The sequence below is a fragment of the Kogia breviceps genome, chromosome 9 (genome assembly GCF_026419965.1).
Source record: "Kogia breviceps isolate mKogBre1 chromosome 9, mKogBre1 haplotype 1, whole genome shotgun sequence".
NCBI lineage: Eukaryota > Metazoa > Chordata > Mammalia > Artiodactyla > Physeteridae > Kogia > Kogia breviceps.
Window position 1 is genome coordinate 58,194,405 of NC_081318.1, and position 15,471 is coordinate 58,209,875.

A 15,471-nucleotide genomic window follows, 5' to 3' on the forward strand; every position below is an offset into this window, starting at 1 on the left:
TGCTCATATTTCTTATTAAAAAACCACAGGATTATAAGAAACATAAATGAACTAATATATGTATTATATTCAGTGATTTATACAAACAAGTATGATATATTTATGACAGTGGCTCGACCTGAGCTAAGGAAAAGTAATATCTTACTAAGATTTAAAATCAATTTTTGCAATGTGTGTTGGTGTTCAAAGTCTAAAAGATGAAATCATGAGCCTACTTTTATTTTAAATATTAAATAGATTGATGTCATTTGTCTGTGGTCATTAGAATAACTGGAAAGATTAGTTGGCCCCTAAAGTATCTTGTTATGTGGCTAGTTACCATATAGCTAGGATGCCCAAACAAATTTACTGTCATAGAACCATAGTATCATAGAACCAAATTATAACAAGGGCCTTTGAAACAGTTGCAATGTAGACGTACATGTTAAATATTCTGGACCATAGAATACTATGTTGTAGTGATATTTACATGCAAACTGGGAAATATTTAGATAGATAGAAAGATAGACACACATACAAATACACACATTTTCATACATATATTCTCTGTTAACTATATTATAGCTGTTACATCACTATTGCATGCAATTGTATAAAGAGAGCATAGATATGAAATATCTAATCTTATTTACATCTGGCATTGCTATTTGCCTAAAGTGATGCTACTGTGCATAACTGGCATCTATTTTTACCTATGGACCTATCACAAAAAAAGGAAATGAATTCCAAAAGTTGAATATTATACTCTAAAAGCAACAAATTTTGGAGTTGTAGCCATAGAACATTAGAGCTGAATGAGACCTTAGAGGTTATCTCATCCCATCCCTTCATTTTACTAGTAGAGAAATTAAGGGAAAAATAATTATAATTTGCTAGTAAATGGCAGAACTAGGATTCAAAAGCTAAACAAGTGTGAACTCTAACGTGTAAAATGGTATCTCTGAAAATGATGAACAGTGTAACACTTCTTCTAATCCCCTTTTCACAGGGGGAGCGTGGTCCCCCAGGTGAAAGTGGTGCTGCTGGTCCTACTGGTCCTATTGGAAGCCGAGGTCCTTCTGGACCTGCAGGGCCTGATGGGAACAAGGTAAAACTTTGTTACATATTGCTGGTTTGGCCCAGTGTGCTCTAGAATAAGTAAATCCTTTACAGTAGTAAATGAATTGTTTCTCAGATTTTTTTAAAAATTTATTTCCAGTTCTGTGATGATTTCCCCCTCAGTAAATAACAATCTGATTCCAACAGACCTGAATTATTCCAAAAGAGGCAAAACCCCAGTGTTCTACACACATAAATGAATTAGTATGGGTTTTCACTCTTTTCTCCTCACACTATTTATACTTTTGTCTTAATCTAGAAACATCGTATACATTTGGACACTATTTTTAGAGAATGAACTTTTACCTTCCCAACATCCTGCCTCATAAAAAAATTTCAAAAAGTAATTTAAATTTTAATAATAAGATAATTTTATGATGATAAAAATTAACTGGGCAGTACATTCATCCCAAAAACATAAGCCTGAAAACATGTGTTTCAAAACAGAATCTGTGGTTTAGATCTTAAAATAGATGGAATTACACATTTCTGAAAAACAGATTACTTCAACCACAATAAAGAGAAGGTAACTTATATTACTTCTGATTTTTACCTTTAAGGGGTAAAGATTTGCTATAAAAGGCTATTCTGGTATATGGAAGGATATTGGAAAAAATAAAAATAAGGTAAGAGGGAGAGAGGAAGTAAGAAAGGAAATATTGGTTCTGTGAGAAAGTACTTTCAAAGGGTTTTATCTCAGGAGCTAGCCAACAGGTTTTAAGTATGTGGAATTTTAAGGTTTTATAGAAAAATTGAAGCTATAGTCCACACCCTTAAGAAGATTAGAATGTAAACATCTCCCCGGTTGATGAGGTCTCTTTCCACATTTCCTGTCTGAGCTAAGAAACTTAACCTTGAAAAAGTTTGTGGGCATTTTTCACTCTCTGCCTTCCATTGTCGTACCCTCTTCTCTCCCATGCCAAACTTCCGTAAGTGGACTGGGCTCAGGTTATAGAAAAATCACAGGCACCCATCCTACTACCCTCTTCTCTTTAGTCACCGTGTCATTAACAGCATCTTCCTCGGTTATATGCTCTCTCCTTTCAGTAGGCCTCCTTTGTGTCTCTAAGCAGGCGAGCATGCTATCCATTAAATGTTTAAATTGGAATGCTTCAAGAGTTTGGCTCTTCATTTTCTTCTTGTACCACAGAAATAACTGATTTCACATGTGTTTGATTCAAGGGCGAACCTGGTGTGGCTGGTGCTCCAGGCAGTGCTGGTCCATCTGGTCCTAGTGGACTCCCAGGAGAAAGGGGTGCTGCTGGCATACCTGGAGGCAAGGGAGAAAAGGTAGCCTCTCAGTGTTTGACCTCAATACATATTGTTGATGAACTCTCACAAAGAAGGCTGTGCAAGGTCAACCTTTTTTTTTTTTTTTACAGTTCTTGGCAGGTGGTCTGGTAGCATTTTGATATCTATCTATATACGTTTCCCTCTGCCACCTAGCACCTACGCATTTCTAAACTCACTAATCTGGCAAAATTCCTTGCTACCATGGAATTTCACGCAAACAGATGGTGTTGAGTAATACATGAGGCTCATTTTAATGCCACTAACAATAATGCCTCAGCCTGCCCTAATTAATGGGAAGAAGCTATATTGAACAGCTGTCAACCGTGCTGCTGCATTAGTTATGCCATAAGAGTGATCAGGCACTGAAGCCCATTGTGATGTTGCCTTATAATTCTGTCCACATGAATTTGTACCTTGCTTGATTACGCTTCAGGAGGGTGTATGGAAATGAGAAAAGAATATTTAACACTAATCTGGAAAGGGCCTTGAATTATTTTTTCCTTATTTGTCTCCTCATTCAATATTTTATACAATGGTAGGGAATCAAAACATTACTAAAGATCGTAAATGAATAAAAAAGTATTATAGCATCTTCTGTAAAAATACTGCAGATTAATTTTGATTCAAAAATTTGGTCGGAAATCAAAAAGTTGCTCTTGCTTTTTACTTTCAGGGTGAAACTGGTCTCAGAGGTGATGTTGGTAGCCACGGCAGAGATGGTGCTCGTGTGAGTAGAATTATGTTGGTACTCAGATTTTGTTTTGTTTTACAAAAGCTTTCCAAAACTGAACTGACAAAAGAGGGATTCAAGTTTTGTAAAAGAGTATTCCATTCCTTCCTGGATCTATGACTAATAATATCATTTTACATGTTCCAAAAGGAAAATTCAAATGAGGACTTATCCCCTTGAAAATCGTAGCCTGAATTTTCTACCTTCCTTAGTGTTAGCTATACCAAGTACAAACTACAATCCAAAATCTCTAGGTTTAATAGAACATTAAATGATTGTTTAAGTTATCATAGGGCTTTAGAAAAAAACAATAATTCTTACATTTTAGGAAGCTAGAACCTCTAATAAGGTCCTGTTTATTCAAATGTATACCCTAAGAATTTATCACTCAAGGAGCAGCCCCAAAGATTAACTGTTAATGCCATGGAGATGCCAATGATAATCCCACAAAGGTATAATAATCCTACCTACAGTGTTGATATCATGGCTCTTCCAGGCCATAAGCCACTTGGGCTCTTCTCACCTCTCCCTCAGGGCTGATAACTCCCTGTGGCACATTAATCATATCCTTTTTCTGACTCACACAGTCCTCACAGTTCTTAGCAAGGCTAGTCATTTGCTACTCTCCGGGGAATTTTACAAGAGCAGAGAGTTCAGATCTCCCCAGTTCCTAACCTGCCCATGACTTAGTTCCATAGTTCCACTAGGGTACTCTCCTCCTGAGAGTGGCTTCTAATAGTCTTGACAGTTAGAACTGAAATGCTTCAAAGGCTTTCTTGATATCCACCCAGAGTATCCAGTAAAAGTGTTCAGTCACTGGATAAGCACAGCAAGGGGAAACAGCAAGGGTCACTTTTGACGGTATGGGGGTGTTATTAACAAGACTTGTTTTCTTTTTGGTACTAGGGTGCTCCTGGTGCTGTAGGTGCCCCTGGTCCTGCTGGAGCCAATGGGGACCGGGTAAGCATGCATTTTCACTGAGTTGCAGCTCTCTGAGCCAATGGCGGTATCTAAAATTCCCTGCCACCCTGGCTCCAAAGGGCCCTGGCAATTCATTTTTATGGCTTGGTATAAAGCCCATTCATTTAAAAACTTATGCATTAGTATGGGGCAGCAAGAAACAAATGCTGTGTGTTTAAAGTTCTCTTTCCCTTCCTATTCATGTGCCAGGTATCTGATCTATACTTCAATCCCTATCATTTGTTTTAAAGTCTTTTAAAGTCTTTCGGGGTTGCCCATTAACAATATCCTAATGCACTGAGCCTTCTTGAAGGCTTCATTGTAAAAAAAAAAAAAAAAAAATCAATAAAATACATAGTGTGCCCATTTCACATCAAACAGTCCACTTAAAATAGACCTTATTTATTGTATTGCACAAATTGCAGCAAACAGATCAGCCCTGTGTCCATCTAAAAATTAAAATGTCCTCCTCCTGATATTGTGGGCACTGATTTATAGTGTTTTGGCAAGTGTGTGACCAATACCATTTCACCCTCCAAAATTAATACAGTATTATGCAGAGTAAGAATCCATTTTACTTTTCTCTGTGAGATGTGAATTAGTTATCTCTTTGGATGCAATTGCAAACTCTGGCAAGAACCCACTGTCTCTGCCTGTTCCCTCTCCCTCCTACCTCTTTGAGCATTTGTGTGAGGAACACTGACAAACTCATTCTTGGCCCCCTTATAGGGTGAAGCTGGTCCTGCTGGTGCCGCTGGTCCTGCTGGTTCTCGTGGTAGCCCTGTAAGTAAAGACGTGGGTCGTTTTAGACACTCATAACGTCTAGACACTGATGAACCTAAGGTTGCTAAGACAGTTTAAAATCCTTTTCCCACCTAGGGTGAACGTGGTGAGGTTGGTCCCGCCGGCCCCAATGGATTTGCTGGTCCTGCTGTGAGTATCATATGACGGAGGTTAATCTGAAAACATCCCAAGTTAGCAAGTAGAGTAAGTTGGAACTCCTGAACTATAACTGTTCCTTTCCAACAGGGCGCTGCTGGTCAACCTGGTGCTAAAGGAGAGAGAGGAACCAAAGGACCCAAGGGTGAAAATGGCCCTGTTGGTCCCACAGGCCCCGTTGGATCTGCTGGCCCAGCTGTAAGTTGAATTCACTGATGGTCAACACAGCCTGTGCAGTTACCCATGAAATCTTATAACTCAACATAAATCAATCAAGTGCCTGCTATACATCAGGGAACATACCAGATAGAAGACAATTTTAAAATAAGAGTTAACATTTGCATACCACTTTACACATTATAAAAGTTTCTTAAATATTGTTTTATCTCACTTCTTTGATTACCCATAAAGGTGGTAATATTGAAGGAAGGACATTTATTTTATATAACACAGATAATCATTTTACATTTCTATATTTGATTCTAATAGACATGGGAATGATCCATTTGAAGAAAAGAGTAACATTTATAAAGACTGTTTTCTGATTTGACCATCTTTTTTTGTTTCCATTTAGGGTCCAAATGGTCCCCCTGGTCCTGCTGGAAGTCGTGGTGATGGAGGCCCCCCTGTGAGTATTTACAGTATATTCTGATAATTTTTCTTTCTTCAGAATCTATTAGGGACAACTTGAAAGTTTGGAAAGTTTTGGTAATTTGGACTATAATGAGAGTCTTGAGAGTCAAGCTAACTATTTAAAGAAATTCTGATAAAGAAGTTAAGATCAGATTCATGGAATGTTAACTTAATCCCAGCTGGAACTCAGTGCACTGTATGTTGCTACCACTTCACTTGAGGTAGTGATAACCAAAGTTAACCTCAAGTAGTTTAATTGTGAAATGGGTAAACTATTTCTTTGGTACCTTTTATCCTTTTGTTGATGCCCCCCTTCTTCTGCCTGATTAGGTCCCTTCCCTTGGTGTCCAGTGCTATCACACGGACTTCCTAGAGACCCAAAGCTCCCCAGGAATCAACTCCACTGACTTCTTCCTCCTCTCATTGGACAGCAATTAATACCCTTGGTCTTTTATTATACCTTCTTCTGTAAACAAAATTACTTATTCAGTGTCCATTCCCTTAGCACCCAGCCAGGTGGTTAAGAGTTATTAATATATACAGATCATATATAATAATAGTATAGTGTCTTGTCTTCTTGCTTTTACAACCATCAGGCAATATGTTAACATTTCAAAACAGAACTATCAGAGCCTTAATGCAAACTATAGGCATTGCAACTGGGGGCATGCTGGTCAGGAAGATGTGTAGAGATGGAGGGTCTTTGGGGTCCTGGGTATATTTAACATAATACCCTACCTGAGGCCGTCACTGCCTACTCTTTGGTCCATCCTTGGTCACATGTACTGAGGATTTGCCAAGGGAGAAATTTCCATCTTACCCAAATTCCTGGAGTTGGTGCTGACTGTGGAATTTTAATGTGCTTGGTTCTTAGGGTGCTACTGGTTTCCCTGGTGCTGCTGGACGGACTGGTCCTCCTGGACCCTCTGTAAGTAAATCACTTCAAAATGTGTCTTCATTTATTTACTCTAGCCAAAATCCCTAGCCTCTAGTAGGAAACTGGTAAGAAACTTCCTATGAAAAACATTTTACTAATATTTTGCTATTACTTTCCTAATCTGAAATCAGTTTTTCTGAATCATTAAGGCAAAATCATCAGAAATTATATTAGAAATATCAGTTTAAGAGGCTTTTATTCATGTGAACATAAGTCCCCTTGTCCCAGGGGCATGGTCTCTTTGTTAAAAATAAAAAACAGAACAGTTTTAGTCACATATCAGATACTTCTATATCTAATTACCCTTTATGGCCAACATTCTGCCTCCGTTGTTAAAGTATAATTGTTCCTGAATTTAAAGGTGGTCTGGCCTCTAATTTAATTCTGATTCACACTCTCCTGTCAGGACTCAAGAGAATTTAATTAATTACAAAGGATTAAGTCTTCTGGTTAAGGTTTCAGGGAAAAAAAATAGCAAAGATGTTGATTTCTTGGAATCCTTTCACAGGTTCATAACAGAAAAATCTTCATTCCCTGTAGGCATTTAATTAAACCTAGTTGAGAGCATATGTGATTCCTCAATTATGAGCAAAATGCCTGTATTGGCTTTCTTCAAAAAGAAACAAGCAGAGTCCTCCAAAACCCAAATTCCCATTCATTTTCAGCTAGCTCTTATAACTCGACATAGTTCTGATTCCAGTATGCCAGGTGGCTGGTGGCACAGCATTGCTTTTCCTCACAGACATTTGCCATAGCTTCTGCCTCGGTTGTTCACTTTATTACAGCCCCAAGAGAGGAAGACGAAAGTTGCTTCTTTCTACAAGAAAGATTGTTAAAACTTCTAAACATTTCTCCAAAATGACCAGGATATTATTTTGTTGCTTCAAATTGTTTGCATCTTAATATTTAGAACCTCAGATGCTCTCTCCCATTCCATGATGATTAACAGAAAGTAAATGACCTCATGTATTTGCTCACAGGGTATCACTGGCCCCCCTGGTCCCCCTGGTCCTTCTGGTAAAGAAGGACTTCGTGGGCCTCGTGGTGACCAAGGTCCAGTTGGTCGAACTGGAGAAACAGGTGCTTCTGGCCCTCCTGGCTTTGTTGGTGAGAAGGGTCCCTCTGGAGAGCCTGGTACTGCTGTAAGTGATTTCAAATTCCTCTTTCTTAATACCTTGTGTTGAATTAATATGAATCCCTTATACAAACCTTCAGGTGGCATATATTTGTTGAAGAGTATTGCGGGCTCTCAAGTAGAGCTCAGTTGAGCCAGGAAATCTATCCAACAGATATTGAGGTGTCATGGCTTCAGCAGATGCTCAGAAGGCACTAGATGGAGATGACAATAAGTGAGGGAACTCACTGTTTTATCAATACAGCCCTTTAAGCTGTTGTGAGGGTACCTCACTGGTACTGGGATTATAACAGCATCCCATTGCTGTGGTCACTCTACTGTAAATTAATCAATATCAGTAAGCTACCAATTTTTTAAACATGCAATGTGCAGTATTATTGCTACTCTGACATGTGACTTTACTAGACCTGGTGCAGTTAGAGGCCAAGGTCAAAATTTGCTTCCCAGCATAAATTCTATAAGAACTCTATTCCCTCACTCCAAGATGGCTTCATTAATCCCAACCACATATTTTTAAATGTTGTTCCATTGGTCTCAAGGAGGAACCAGGTACAAAGAAATAAACATGCTAAGATGTAAACTCATTGTCTTCACTAGAGAAAAGATAGCCAAAGATATGTTCTACTAATAGGAGGTCATTAGCCTTTTTCTAAACTGAGAATAAACTCATTCTCAGCAGCCTCAAGCCAACCTGTATTATTTCCTAGGGTCTACAGTAATACTCAGTATTTTTACTGTTGTTTAGGGATCTCCTGGCACCCCAGGTCCTCAAGGTCTTCTTGGTTCTCCTGGTTTTCTGGGTCTCCCAGGCTCTAGAGGTGAACGTGGTCTACCAGGTGTTGCTGGATCTCTGGTGAGTGTTTGACACCATTCTTATTCTCATTAACATAAGAAAAGATTTTAAAGCTGCCACTTCAACTGTGACAGATTGATCAGTGAATAACTCCACTTAAGATTTTTTATTCATGGCATTTTCTTTATACAGATCACATGTCACTTATCTAAGAAGCTTTAATACCACCTTACTTAGACACATGCTATAAAGACACAGCTTAACATTATGCAGAACAATTTTTGTTCTTTTTACATGCTTAAAAACGATATAAGCTCTAATTGCATGTACTCCTCTGCAGTATGAAATGCTAGCATCATTTATCCTGTAGGAAGAATGAAACTCTAGAAGTTCTGAATCATTCCATTAAACCTAATATATGACAGCAACTAGGAACCATCTAATCTCCATAAACTCTCTCAACTTTATGAATTCATTTTATTTAGAAAATCAGATGAAACTAGACTCACCTTGTATAGAAAAACATTCCAAAAGTACATAAAGCTGACCATCTAAGTGTGTAGGAGGAGGGAAAAGATAACACTAATGACACTTCTTACCATTATGTGGCCCACTCACTTTCAATCTACCTTCTCGCTTAAAACGGGAATCCCCTGGCTAACATAGTTTTGGGAGAATGAGAGTGGTACTCAATCCAATGAGAGGAATGTTGTCTTCTCTGCCTCTTTAGGGTGAACCTGGCCCTCTCGGCATTGCAGGCCCAACTGGGGCCCGTGGTCCCCCTGGTGCTGTGGGTAATCCTGGTGTCAATGGTGCTCCTGGTGAAGCTGGTCGTGATGTGAGTCCAACATTTGGTTTCTAAAATATAACCTAGCAGTACTTCCTTGTGTGTAACTTTGTATCCTGAGCTGAGGTCTACATGTACTCACCACTGCCAGTATTGACAATCCTAAAAATAACTTGGGCTGGGGAATGAGTCTTTAAGTAGCATACTTCAAGTTGGCCAAAATATAAAAAAAAAAATTCTATAAAAATCTAGGTTGGCAAGTTCTTGTTCCTATTTTTAACAGCCTGAAAAGGGGGTTCTCCACTGGGCATTGGGAGTCATGAAGGCAGATAGCTGAACTGTAGGGGCCAGTGGGCTACAGAGCCTCCCTAAGCACCTTAATTGGCATGGTGTCTTCACAGGGCAACCCTGGGAATGATGGTCCCCCAGGCCGCGATGGTCAAGCTGGACACAAGGTCAGTACACCTCACCGTTGTTCTCTAAGTTAAAAGGGACTAAACTACAGGCCAGATTGATGCTAAGCTTCCTTTCTGCCTTCGGCAGGGGGAGCGTGGTTACCCTGGTAACGCTGGTCCCACTGGTACTGTGGGTGCACCTGGTCCTCAAGGCCCTGTGGGTCCCACTGGCAAACATGGAAACCGCGGTGAATCTGTAAGTTTATAAACACCTGTTCCTTAATGCTGTCATCCTCAACAGGCTTTACCTCTGACCTGCCCACACCTGGGAACTGTGGTGGCCTAGGGAGGAGGATCTTGGACTTGGCTGATAAATCGTGTTTTTCTTTTCTAATTCACAGGGTCCTTCTGGTCCCGTTGGTCTGGCCGGTGCTGTTGGTCCAAGAGGTCCTAGTGTACGTACATGGTGAAGATTTCCATACAACAGTTAGGGAGGATCAGTCCACACTGTCCATTAAAGAAGATAAATAATACATAGACTGGATTTTATATATATATTTAAATTTAGTCCATGTGGAGAGTTGCTACAAATACCTTTTAATCTCTTCTATTTCAAATCTATTCTTATTTGTATTAAATTATCACAATACTTAGCCACTTTACAGACAGCTCAACTAAAGCAGATTAAGAGTTGGGAGTAGCACCCACATGGCTTTTAGACCTTTGCATGTCTTGAATTATCTTTGTAAACAGATTGAACAATATTTGTGGAGAAGTGAGTGTCATCTTTCAAACGTAAATGTCCTATCTGTCCTTCTTTTTCTTTATAGGGCCCACAAGGTATTCGAGGTGATAAGGGAGAGCCTGGTGATAAGGGGCCCAGAGGTCTTCCTGGCTTAAAGGGACACAATGGATTGCAGGGTCTTCCTGGTCTTGCTGTAAGTACAATGTTGACATCCAGCATGTACACAGATCTTAGTCCTTCAACTCAGAATGAACTTCCTCACAATTTCACTGCTATTGTTCTAAAATGTCCTACATCATATTCACTTCCTATTCTTCATAGCTCAGAGGTAATGCTATTTCACCCCAACATGAAAAGGTGAGGGTTAGGGGAGATAGAAATATACATATATTAAAATCTCCTGGCAACAATGTCCTTCAACCCCACTTAAAATAAATATAATTAGAGGAATGACTAATATTGCACTTCTGAAATGGCTTGTAGAAAAAAATAATTGAATATAATAGACATAATGAGAGAAAAGAGCCCCATTTTACGTTTTCAATTTTCTCAATCCAGAGTCCATTGAAACTAAAGTTTTCCATTCAGTTTTTTGAAATCTATGTATCGACACATGTTCTGAAAGTGTGATTTTCCTATTCTCTCTTTAAAGGGTCATCATGGCGATCAAGGTGCTCCTGGCACTGTGGGTCCTGCTGGTCCTAGGGTAGGTCAACTAAGAGACGTTTATCTCTGAAAGGAGCCTATGGCAGGCAGTGAGCCCCAGAACTCTTCTCCCTTGTGGGGTTTTCGCTGGCTCACACAGACTTGGTGTCCTTCTTCCCTAGGGCCCTGCTGGTCCTTCTGGCCCTTCTGGCAAGGATGGTCGCACTGGACATCCTGGTGCAGTCGGACCTGCTGGCATTCGTGGCTCTCAGGGTAGCCAAGGTCCTGCTGTAAGTATTATTTAGGGGAATAATAAAGAGCATCACAGACCTAAGGGAATATCTTCTTTAGACTAAACCAAGACAATTACAACAACACATTAAAGTAATCCCCCATTTCTGTATGTTTTCTAAAATATATAAAAATTGTCTAGGGCTTCCCTGGTGGCGCAGTGGTTGAGAATCCGCCTGCCGATGCAGGGGACACGGGTTTGTGTCCCGGTCTGGGAACATCCCACATGCCGCGGAGCGGCTGGGCCTGTGAGCCATGGCCGCTGAGCCTGGGTGTCCAGAGCCTGTGCTCCGCAGTGGGAGAGGCCACAACAGTGAGAGGCCTGCATACCACACACACACAAAAAAAATTGTCTGTATGTAATGAGCTCTATAAGCCCATCCCTGCAAGCATGCCTGGGAGCAAGTTGTTATTTACATGAACTTTTCTTTTTTACTTATTAGAACATGCTTTTGTGTGAATCTTGACGGAAAACCTGCTGTTGTTCTCTCTCACTGTAACCAAATACAAAGCCTCCTCTTTCTTACTTACACTTTGCAGGGCCCTCCTGGTCCTCCTGGCCCTCCTGGCCCTGCTGGCCCAAGTGGTGGTGGTTATGACTTCGGTTTTGAAGGAGACTTCTACAGGGCTGACCAGCCTCGCTCACCACCATCTCTCAGACCCAAGGATTATGAAGTTGATGCTACTCTGAAATCTCTCAACAACCAGATTGAGACTCTTCTTACTCCAGAAGGCTCTAGGAAGAACCCAGCTCGCACATGCCGTGACTTGAGACTCAGCCACCCAGAATGGAGCAGTGGTAGGTTGAGATGTCCAACCAGAATGACCCTTCTCAGAAGTTAGGCTTTTCAAAATCAGTTCCCACTGATATGTAGAGTAAAAAGGTATTTGGGTAAAAACTGCATTATGTGAAATCATACTCACTTAATAAAACATTTTCTTCTCCTAACCTGCACCCATTTTCAAGATTGTCTTGATATCTGTTTTTGCCCTTTTCATGGTAATATGTACCCTGATTTGATTTTCATGGAGAGGAGAGGAGGAACTGTCTAATTTAGAAAATAGCCACCCTCTTCCTGTTAATGTGGAGTAGACAATATAACAGTACAATCAAAAATGTTACTTATGGGAATCAGAATCTTTGACTAGTAATTATTAGAACCTATGTGCCACTCAAATGAGAGGTTTTATGATCTGGGTCTTATTTTTTTAAAAAGGTTACTACTGGATTGACCCTAACCAAGGATGTACTATGGATTCTATCAAAGTATACTGTGATTTCTCTACTGGCGAAACCTGCATCCGGGCTCAGCCTGAAAACATCCCAGTCAAGAACTGGTACAGAAGTTCCAAGGCCAAGAAGCACGTCTGGGTAGGAGAAACTATCAATGGTGGTACCCAGGTAAGGAATCCTACAAACATTCCTTCTCCTACTAAATAATATCTTGTTAGGATTATTTGTTTTTTAATTATCTACATTTTAGCCCTTTACCAAAATGGGCTTTTTAAAAGAACCTGCTCTGTTCTTGGGTTTGGTTATATCCTAGATTGCACGGTAAAGATGGATTGATTAGACATATCCATACAATTCAAAAATAATTATTCAAATGTGACTTAATTGGTAATCACTGGAGAAACTGACTAATGTCATTTAGTGTGAAGGAGTACTAGCCAGCATGTAGTCCAGTACTCATGTCACATGTATTTTCAAGATATGAGCTTTTCTGAATTTCTAATTAAAAGTTTTCATCAACTTTATTGGTGGGAATTACAGAAAACTAAAGGGGTCTGAATCTCTATATCCTTGCTCTCTTATTTTAAAAAAGAAACACATATATATGTGTGTGTATGTGTGTGTGTGTATATATATATATATATATATATATATATATATATATATATATCTGGGCTTTATCTGAAACAGGTCCCTTTTTGAGATGACTTGCCTCAGCCTGGTAGTTCTTATGTTCCTTCTAGGTAGCTTATATTTCAAAGACAAGTGAATTGAGTTTCCTTTAAAAGTACAAGTTCAGATCTGAGTCCATTATTCCTCTCTATACCAGACTGTTTTTTTAAATTTGACTCTTAGTACCTGAGTCCTTCTTCATTTAACTGGAATGCCCATCTTATTCTCTGTAGTTTGAATATAACGTTGAAGGAGTAACCACCAAGGAAATGGCTACCCAACTTGCCTTCATGCGCCTGCTGGCCAACCATGCCTCTCAAAACATCACCTACCATTGCAAGAACAGCATTGCATACATGGATGAGGAGACTGGCAACCTGAAAAAGGCTGTCATTCTGCAAGGATCCAATGATGTTGAACTTGTTGCCGAGGGCAACAGCAGATTCACTTACACTGTTCTTGTAGATGGCTGCTCTGTAAGTAATAGTGAAATATGGGAAAACATTTATTTGGGAAGTGGGATAGTGGAGCATAGACCATTAAATGAGCAGATGAATGAGAGACCTAACTCATTTGATTTTTCTTTCATAAATGTATTTGTTTAAATTCAGGTGGTAAATTCAGAATATTCTTATCAGATCTTGCCTTCTGAAATTTTCTGAAATACTGAAATATATACTCTGTTCCACGTATTAGTTATTTGTCTTTTAACATGAGTTTCTTAAATGACGATGTATATCCATAACGTAAAATTACTTGAGGTTAAAAGGGCCCAAACTCTAATTTATAGTTATATGTATTTATTTTACTTATTAGTATGGCCTACATTAAATTTTTCTTTATGCTTTCTCTATAATATACTATAAATTGAATAAAATTTAAATTCACTAACAGTAATACTGCATAGCCACCCTACCACACACATCCTGAAAAGATAATGTAGAAATAAACCACTTGGAATATGCACTGGAATGTTTTTCTTATAAAATTAGACTGGTAGGAAACCTCTCCCTGTAAAGACAGCCCTGATGCTACTGTTTCAAAGATAAACTTGTTGATCTGAGACGCACATCTTCAGAAGGACATGAGCCAAAAAGTGGTTGTTATAATATCTAGTATATAATATTATATAACATATAATTATATATAAATATTATCTAATATATAATTATATATAAATATATGTTCTATATAATTATATGTTATATAATACAATTGTATGCAATATATAATTATATAATATTATACAAGATGATTAGGTTCTGTAATAATACTGCTTTATGTATATTTTTCTTCTCTTTTTAAACAGAAAAAGATAAATGAATGGAGAAAGACAATCATTGAATATAAAACAAATAAGCCATCTCGCCTGCCCATCCTTGATATTGCACCTTTGGACATCGGTGGCGCTGACCAAGAAATCAGATTGAACATTGGCCCAGTCTGTTTCAAATAAATGAACTCAACCTAAATTAAAGAAAAAGGAAATCTGAAAAATTTCTCTCTTGGCCATTTCTTTTTCTTCTTTCTTAACTGAAAGCTGAATCCTTCCATTTCTTCTGCACATCTACTTGCTTAAATTGTGGGCAAAAGAGAAGAAGGATTGATCAGAGCATTGTGCAATACGATTTAATTAATTCCCTTTCCCTTTCCCCCTCTCCAAAAGATTTGGAATTTTTTTTTCAACACTCTTAAACTTGTTGTGGAAAATGTCAACCTTTGTAAGAAAACCAAAATAAAAATTGAAAAATAAAAACCATGAACATTTGCACCACTTGTGGCTTTTGAATATCTTCCACAGAGGGAAGTTTAAAACCCAAACTTCCAAAGGTGTAAACTACCTCAAAACACTTTCCTGTGAGTGTGATCCACACTATTAGGTGCTGACCTAGACAGAGTTGAGCTGAGGTATCTGTTTTTTGTTCAAAATACAAAGGTGCTAACTAATAGTATTTCAGATACTTGAAGAATGTTGATGGTGCTAGGAGAATTTGAGAAGAAATACTCCTCTGTGTTGAGTTGTATTGTGTATTTTTTTTTCATTTGATTTAACATCAGTACTTTACATCTTATTCCCGAATAAAAGTAAGTGGATCGTTTGCCCAACATTGTCCTCTTCTTTAAATTCAGCATTTGTTCTTTGCCAGTCTCATTTTCATCCTCTCCCATGGTTCCAAAGAAGCC

The 15,471-nt window shown here is 38.8% G+C and overlaps 1 protein-coding gene across 1 annotated transcript in view; it reads left to right on the top strand.

Annotated features, from left to right (window-relative positions):
* The window catches only part of COL1A2 (collagen type I alpha 2 chain), a 35,683-nt gene extending 20,625 nt beyond the window's left edge, over positions 1-15,058 (top strand). The window contains exons 31-52 of the mRNA XM_059073774.2: positions 989-1,087; positions 2,281-2,388; positions 3,065-3,118; positions 4,028-4,081; positions 4,811-4,864; positions 4,961-5,014; positions 5,111-5,218; positions 5,595-5,648; positions 6,528-6,581; positions 7,571-7,732; positions 8,471-8,578; positions 9,249-9,356; positions 9,707-9,760; positions 9,849-9,956; positions 10,102-10,155; positions 10,531-10,638; positions 11,098-11,151; positions 11,273-11,380; positions 11,922-12,180; positions 12,599-12,783; positions 13,521-13,763; positions 14,597-15,058. Coding sequence (XP_058929757.1) covers positions 989-1,087; positions 2,281-2,388; positions 3,065-3,118; positions 4,028-4,081; positions 4,811-4,864; positions 4,961-5,014; positions 5,111-5,218; positions 5,595-5,648; positions 6,528-6,581; positions 7,571-7,732; positions 8,471-8,578; positions 9,249-9,356; positions 9,707-9,760; positions 9,849-9,956; positions 10,102-10,155; positions 10,531-10,638; positions 11,098-11,151; positions 11,273-11,380; positions 11,922-12,180; positions 12,599-12,783; positions 13,521-13,763; positions 14,597-14,743 — 2,337 coding nt within the window. The 3' untranslated portion in view covers positions 14,744-15,058. The remainder of the gene's footprint in view (positions 1-988; positions 1,088-2,280; positions 2,389-3,064; positions 3,119-4,027; positions 4,082-4,810; positions 4,865-4,960; positions 5,015-5,110; positions 5,219-5,594; positions 5,649-6,527; positions 6,582-7,570; positions 7,733-8,470; positions 8,579-9,248; positions 9,357-9,706; positions 9,761-9,848; positions 9,957-10,101; positions 10,156-10,530; positions 10,639-11,097; positions 11,152-11,272; positions 11,381-11,921; positions 12,181-12,598; positions 12,784-13,520; positions 13,764-14,596) is intronic.
* The last annotated feature ends 413 nt before the right edge of the window (positions 15,059-15,471 follow it).